Genomic DNA, 7667 nt, shown 5'->3' with positions numbered 1-7667 from the left:
ACATAAAGTGAAAACTGGATACAAAATCCACAATCAATTACAAATTAAATTACAGTTTCAAGAATCTGCAAATAAGGTGGTCTGTCCTCATGAGCAATGTAAACAACATTGTATCATTTAGATACCGAAAGTACAATATATTGAACACTGTGCTGCTGTCATTTCCCCCTAATGATAACCTGAGATGGTGAATTATAACTCACAATGAAAATTGTTCAGGAAAGTGGGTATAGAGTAGACATGTAGAACTCGATAAGCTTATGATAAGCCAGCCTTGTCTACTTATTAAGGAAAAGTGGGAGGTTCTTTTTAATGAACATTAGCTTCTCTGCTTTATCAGCCATAAGTCTGCTCCTCTTCTCATCAAGCACATGAGAGGCAGCGCTGAACAGTCTCTCGCTGTCAGTGCTTGTGATTTGATCTTACTCCGCATATTTGTCCGGGTGTTTTGATTTCAAGTGGTGGAGTAATCCCGAAGTGGTGAAAGTTAGCAGTTACACCCCCTCGAGAAATGTCAGCTGAACACGTTTTACAAATCGCAATCCGCGCCTCTTTCTCTGATATTTTTAAATATCTCCAAGCGCCAGACATGTTGGCTGTGAGCCAGCCGCGAGCATGGTCGCGCGCCGTGCTTGTTGCCGCGTTTTGATTACGTCATCACAACAACACGTTAGCTTACCAACGTAACCCTGTTCCCTGACATTCGGTGATATTTTTTCGGTGCTAAAACCCTTTCGGCCGAAAGCCGAAAGGGCCTTTTTAACCATTTTCGGCCGATAATTTTCGGCGGCCGAATATTCGGTGCATCCCTAGTGCTGAGTAACACCCTTTGGCGTTTTGACCGAGTATGCATTTACCAAACCATCACAATATAATGTACCACTTAACAAATCAGTGGTTCACCTGTTGAATTGGCACAGCTTCTGTCGGCAGTGGATGTGGGCATTTGATACACCAGAATAAAAGCTAATAGGTTAAGTGTTTTCTGTCAGTCGTNCTGGGCTGATGGTATGTGCTGAGTAACACCCTTTGGCGTTTTGACCGAGTCACTGATTTGTTAAGTGGTACATTATATTGTGATGGTTTGGTAAATGCATACTCGGTCAAAACGCCAAAGGGTGTTACTCAGCACATACCATCAGCCCAGGGTCACGGTTCAGGTCTGCATTCGTAACATAGTTGATGTTGATTGAATCTGTAGTTGGAGCCCTCAGTGATCTGCTCAGCTTGGCATTCAGCGAGTACAAGATTTTACCACAGGAGCCTTTGAAGGAGGAAGGCATGTCCCTAAAGCACAAAAGCAAAAAGCCAGAAAAACATTATAACATTTCCTGGATCTATCAAAATGAACTGCTGAAAGCTGAGGTTGATCAATAAAGATGTTTTTTAGAAGATGTTTGCGAGGATCATACATTTATTCATCCACTGGAGAGGGTAAGGGTATTTGCAACTCATTATAAGATCGATTACTTACTGGAAAGGGATCTGAAAGGTGAATGGGTAAACATGGCATCCTGGGGCAACAACATTGACGTCTGAAAAAAGCAAAAATACATTTTAAGAGGAACATGACTCTTTCACAACCCTTAAAAGAAATAACTGCCTTTTGATGACATAGCTCTGTCCTCATCAATGGCATAGAGACAGAAATACTCACATGTTTTCCCAATGTGGTTTGTCAGAAGTGGTTCATTGTCCCGTCCTGAGGAAAAATGAGCACATTAACAGCAATTAAAACGTGTAACTTGAGCTATTAAACATGTAGTCTAATAAAAAAAACTCAGAATAGTGAAACATGTATATCCTAATCTCAGGGTCACACCCAAACCCCCAAAAAGTTCAGTTAGACAAATTAGAGCATCGAATCCTTACAATTGAGAGGCTGGAATGCAGATTTTATTGGCACATAAATTAGTTTAAAAGTAGTAAATTAACAAAAAATAAGTTGTTGATTAATTTCCTGTTGATTGAATAACTAATAACCTACAAATAATCTCAGTTCAAATCATTTATGTATTTTATTTTGTTAATATGATCATACTGAGAATGATAACAGGAGACAGATGTAAACTATTTCATATCTGTATTGACATTCCCGTCCTTGTCTTGAAACATTATTGGACAATAATTATTTTTTGTTTATTATAGATTTGTGGGCTTCTTCTATTATATGAATGTTGCCGTGACCATTCAGCAGTTCTTTTATTAAAAAGGCTTGTTTCTTTTAAATAATTTTCATAGCAGGTGACCTCATGACCAATCAATGCAGATTTGTATTACTGTACTCCACTGGACAAGAACACATAACTTTTCATTGGATATGGTGTTTTCTTCTATATTATATCAATACTGTTGTGAAAATAAAAATGTGTTTATTGGAGAGTGTGAAGCCGACAATTGAGCAGCCCAGACCAAGCAAGGAGGCAGAGGCAGAACGTCCAAAATACAACCCGGTGTGGGCATTTATTAACTCATAAACATATGACACAGCCTCAATCTGCTGCTCATGTGAACTCTGTCACCAGCAACCACAAGGATCTCACACACACTACCAGCCATTAGACACAGGTGGTGGGGGGGAGGAGACAACACAGGGCACCAGGTGCACACAATCAACAGCAACAGACATGGGGAAAGGGGAACACTTTTCAACATAAAACCAGCAAACGGAGACAGACAACCTAAAACACAGACAGATGCACACTACATACATTTCGCCACCAACAAAGCTACACAATTCGTAACGGAGGCCGAGATCTATGGCCCCAAAGATCACCTCCGTTACAGAGAGTCTCATAGGTTATCAATAACTTCCTTGTCATGTATTGATTTTTAATAAAAACGTATATAATACAGAAGGTGGAATAAAATCTCCCCCCCCAAATTGGTGTGTCCTCGTACAGTGTAGCCTAACAGTGCTGCATTGATTTGGAGTCACTCGGTCATACAGAATGAGGGTATTTAAAGAAATTGAACTTTTCTAATTGAATATTGCTGAGTTTCCCACAAATATTTATACAAAATAGACTAAAATCCAATAACGAGGTGTGATGTATTATGCCTGTGTAGTGTGTAGTAATAATATTGTGTGTGGATTTGGACCCACTGGGTCACATGATATAGATTTATTAAAAAAAAAGAAATGAGACTTTCAAATAAAAAAATCTGCAAAACGTAATAACAATATTCATATAAAACATAAAGGGCACAAACATCAAGTAATATAGCAATGCAGAAATAAAATGTTGCATTGATTTGGAGTCACTGGGTCTCATGACATTGAAGCTTTTAAAAAATATAAAACATACTGCATGGCTATAAAGCCCTTAAATCCAAGGTGTGTCTAATTTGTTCAGTGTTATAAGAATATAACGTATGTATGTGTAGTAACTGGGTCACATCACATAGAGGCTATTAAAACAGATTAAATCTTCTACAAAAATATTTAAAAGTAAAATCAATTTGTGACACCTCAGTAATAAAAAAAAGGCATAATACACCTTTGCAATATTGTTTTATAGATCAGGACTATTGAACCCTTCTGTTATCTGCCTGCCCTTTAACCACTCCTCTTAGATAACATCAAGAGAACCAGACAAAGGTACACGATAGTTGTTCAGAAGAGGTTTGTAGGGGCCTTTTGCACAAATATGCCTATTATTATTTTTAAATGTTTCTTGTGTAAATGTTATAAGAGAATTATTGATTTATCAATTGAGATCTGTTCTGCATAAGAAACATCATGCTTTTTGTATTGCAGAATATAAAGTGTTCTAATCCCTATATTATAAGTAACATTTTTTCGCTATCTGAAACAGCGTGGGAATGTTTAGTACATTCCGCGAGCTTTTATTTTGAATGTTCTGCCATGGCGCCAATCCATGTAAGCTACAATTGTTATTGTTCAACAGGTTTTGTATTTATTTTAGCACTTACTGTTATCTTTTTTTTCTCCGACGAAGAAGTGTTTGATGCTGAAGTACTTGTCCTTGGAGTGGTAGACGACAGTAGTTTGTCCGTGACGCTCGCTCCACATCACCTCTGCTTTCCCCTTGAACTGAATTGATAGGGAATCTATAGTGCACTCTTTGGTCACTTCCAGCTTGACCTCACCTGAAACACAGTCGCCACTGGTAAAGGTGTTTTGCTCATTATTTGCGGGGTTGTAGTTGACGGTGAGGCTCTTCACGGTTAACATGATGCGTAGCTTCTTAAGAAAATACGATACATTGTTGTTCCAAGCTCAAAGCGAGGAAATATAAAGCCCACCTCTCACTTCTGCGATGGGTGTGTCGCCACGAGGAACCTTTTATAGTAAAAGATAGGGCGGAACCTTGTAGGCTATTTTCCCCTCCCCTCGTTTAATATCATTATTCCTCCACAGTCCACACATGTATCTAATCAGAGTTGGGAAGTAACTAAGTAGCCATTGATTTCAAGTACTGTATCTAAGTACAATTTGGAGATACTTTTATTTTAGTATTCTAATTTTATGCTACTTTGTACTTCTACTCCACTACAATTCAGAGCTAAATTGTTTACTTTTAGTCCACTATATTTATTATGTATCTTTAGTTACTTTAAAGATTTGGACTAATGATGTTAAATATAATCAACACTTAAATAAGAATTGAGTTACACCTGGAGTAAATACACAAGCTACCCTGCAGTAATTATTGCTTGTTTGTAGCCTTTATTTATCCAGGTAAAAATCCCATTGAGATCAACGATCTCTTTTACAAGGGAGACCTGCCGCACATTGGTTACACATGTGCAGAAAACAAGGCATGGCTTTATAAATGAACATGTACCAATGACTGAGTCTCCGAACAGTAAGTGATGGCAGACTTGCCCCTGGCATACAGGGTACAGTGATGAGTAAGTGCTTTACAGTTTGTAACAAATCTCAGCACACTGTGATAAGCGGCATCTAACTTGATCAGGTAATATATCACCATAGTCCAGCACAGGTAACAAGGTCACCTTCACCAGCTTTGATAATACATTAATCAATAATTATAATGAAAACGTATTATAAATATTATTCTAGAATGGACCAATTCTAAGTACTTTTGGTTGTACTTTTACTGAGTAACATTTTGAATGCAGGACTTTTACTTCTAACAGAGTATTCCTACACTTTGGTACTTCTACTTTTAGCCAAGTAAAAGATCTGAGTTATTCTCCAACCTCTGTATCTAATTTAGTTTTCTCACCCGTTTGGCTGTCTTTCTTGTTGAAGGGATTTTAAGCCAATTTTGTTGGACTACTAAAGTAGGCTCCTAAAAGTGCAAAATGTTATTCCCATAAGGCAAGATGGGAATCAGGGCCAACCTTACAGTCGTACAAATAACAATGTTTTCAGGTACAATAAGGAATTTCGTTTTTAATATATAAAAAAAAACTGTGGTCACTGCACTGAATGCTTTCTATACCAAGTGATGTCATTATCGTTTTCACCACCACTTGTGTTTCCACCAAAGAAAACTGTAGCATTAAGACCATAACATCAGTAACAACATGTATCTCAAAGTGGTGCACCTCCTTTACATTATAAACATTAGCTATTAGGACATAAAGTACTGAATCTAAAATATTGCTCTTAGATATGTTTTTTCTATTTTATTTATATTATGTCTAAGTAATCAAGGCTACACTTAACCTGGTTGATTGTAGACTAATATGACTTGATCAGTGTTTTATTTTCTGATTTGCTTTATCCGTGTCAGTTTGCATGGACCAACTGTTAGAAAGAAATGTCAGTTCAATCAGGAGAGACTTCATTTTGTTTAAAGAACATTTATTGACACATGCCATATGATAAATGTTAAGTCTTTGGGGATTAGACCCCGATCCTGAAATAGTATATCTAAAAGGGGGGAAATGCAGCCGTGAGCATATAGGGGAACCCCCCGGGGTCTAGACACTGGTGATGATGCTGAAGATCTGGAGTTGATGAGGAGTTGGGATGAAGAGGAGGTGTGATGAGGTCTTTGGGTTAACTCTCCTGGCACTGGATATGATGAAAGGAGGTAGATGGGGAGGAGGTGGGCAGCAGCATGAAAACCTGAAATCACAGCAGACAGCAGGAGAGAGGAGAACAATTTTAAAGTTTGGCTGCAGCACAGTGATTGGCTGCTGAGAATGAGGTGAATGTAATTATAGACAACGCCCGTGATGAGCTGATTATATGCAGCTGCGGAGTGAATGTATATACCCAGTCTTCCTGAAACAACTTGCGCTGAGCATAATTTAATGCAATAAAACACAACATATTTCTCTGGCGCCTTTTTTCCATCATGAATCCAACGTTTTGTGCTCTCCACATTTAGGAAAATGAATATTCAATAAGCATTTCATGTTGTTTTCTGATAGAGACATCTTATGTTTGTAAATCTCCCCCTGACGCTTTGAAGACATGCAGTAACATATTAGGAGTTTTTCAACAGTGATTGTTTTACAACTGATCACAAATGGTTAACTGTTTTTGTCTAGTTTGAACCAGTTCGGTTTATGGTTGTGGCTAACCAGATAAATACCAAAGAGCCTACTTCTACACAAAGTATTGTCCTTTTTAATGATTTAAAAATAGTAAATATTGTACAGCTTAAAATGTAAATGTATGTCGTAAACAAAATGCAATACTAATAAAAGGGATATACTTTTTAGCTTTACAATATAATGAAAGCATTAACTCTAATTTCGTTTTTACCTCTGAAATGTCCACATATCTTCACAGTCCAACCAATTATATTCATTTCCAAGATTTATCAAAGGAGGGTGTGTCCCATGTTCCATAGGCAGGAGGGGGGTCTGAGGGTTGGGGATCTGAGAGTTGGGGTGCTGATGGTGTTTGTGGAGGGACTGTTCCCCAGGCTGGTGGGTAGGTCTTTCCAAACGGTTCAAATCCAAAACCAGAAGCAGCGAGTGGGGGCGCCTCCACACCAGGAACATTAGGGGCCGGCAGGATGACTATGGGGAATTTGATCACTGGGTCTGAAGCATATTTGACATCAAGGTAGACCTGTTGAGAAATTGTTGAAGTATCTTTAATCATCAGAATTATTGTACCAAATTCCTTTGTACATCCTGGGTGCATAACTCTTACTCTTTTAACTCTTTCGGGCAAACACCATTAACCATGATAGAGGAGTTTAGTCAAAAGCAGTCAGGTTCTGCAAAGTGCAGTCATAGGAGACAATAATCCAGATAGGTTGACATTGCCCAGTATCCATTCACTTTCCTTTTTTTATTTTTCAGTTATATAATTCAGAGATTGAATGATTGATGACGAATAAGATTACCAATCACATCAAAGGTGTTCAAATTCTTCTTGCAGGGTATGAAAAATGTAAATGTTAATTCAATCATTAAATTCTACAATTGACGATACACTTTTTCTCCCAGGAGACATTTTTGTACACATAAGTCACATAAGAGCAAGCAGACACATCTTTGTTGACATATGGATGCTTACCCTGAGTCTGTGCTCTGCTTTGAGGATGCTGCAGTTGAGGATGGACGGCTCCACATCGAGGGGGATGGGGAGGACCTTTAGGACATTTTGGTTAGAAGATGGAGGGATGGGCTCTCCCACCTCTCTATACAAGTCTTTAGTTGAAACTCTTCTTTTTCCTTGTGCAAAGAAGCTATGCTTTCTGTACACA

The 7667-nt window shown here is 38.2% G+C and overlaps 1 protein-coding gene and 1 long non-coding RNA gene across 2 annotated transcripts in view; both read right to left on the bottom strand.

The window, feature by feature from the left end:
* LOC104963563 (arrestin domain-containing protein 3-like) overlaps nucleotides 1-4282 on the bottom strand; it is a 7048-nt gene extending 2766 nt beyond the window's left edge. Inside the window, exons 1-4 of the mRNA XM_010792169.1 lie at nucleotides 3937-4282; nucleotides 1658-1702; nucleotides 1475-1535; nucleotides 1137-1287 (exon numbers count right to left, since the gene is read on the bottom strand). Of these exons, the coding sequence (XP_010790471.1) occupies nucleotides 1137-1287; nucleotides 1475-1535; nucleotides 1658-1702; nucleotides 3937-4198 (519 nt within the window). The 5' untranslated portion in view covers nucleotides 4199-4282. The remainder of the gene's footprint in view (nucleotides 1-1136; nucleotides 1288-1474; nucleotides 1536-1657; nucleotides 1703-3936) is intronic.
* Nucleotides 4283-6028: 1746 nt separating this feature from the next.
* LOC104963562 (uncharacterized) lies at nucleotides 6029-7634 on the bottom strand. The gene is made up of 3 exons (XR_800329.1): nucleotides 7478-7634; nucleotides 6713-7024; nucleotides 6029-6067 (listed from the first exon to the last, which is right to left on the bottom strand). It is a non-coding gene; the product is annotated as an uncharacterized lncRNA (long non-coding RNA).
* Nucleotides 7635-7667: the final 33 nt, after the last annotated feature.

Source organism: Notothenia coriiceps, unplaced genomic scaffold, assembly GCF_000735185.1.
Source record: "Notothenia coriiceps isolate Sejong01 unplaced genomic scaffold, NC01 NC01_scaffold00036363, whole genome shotgun sequence".
Classification (NCBI taxonomy): Eukaryota; Metazoa; Chordata; class Actinopteri; order Perciformes; family Nototheniidae; genus Notothenia; species Notothenia coriiceps.
This window is presented reverse-complemented; position numbering and strand designations above follow the sequence as displayed.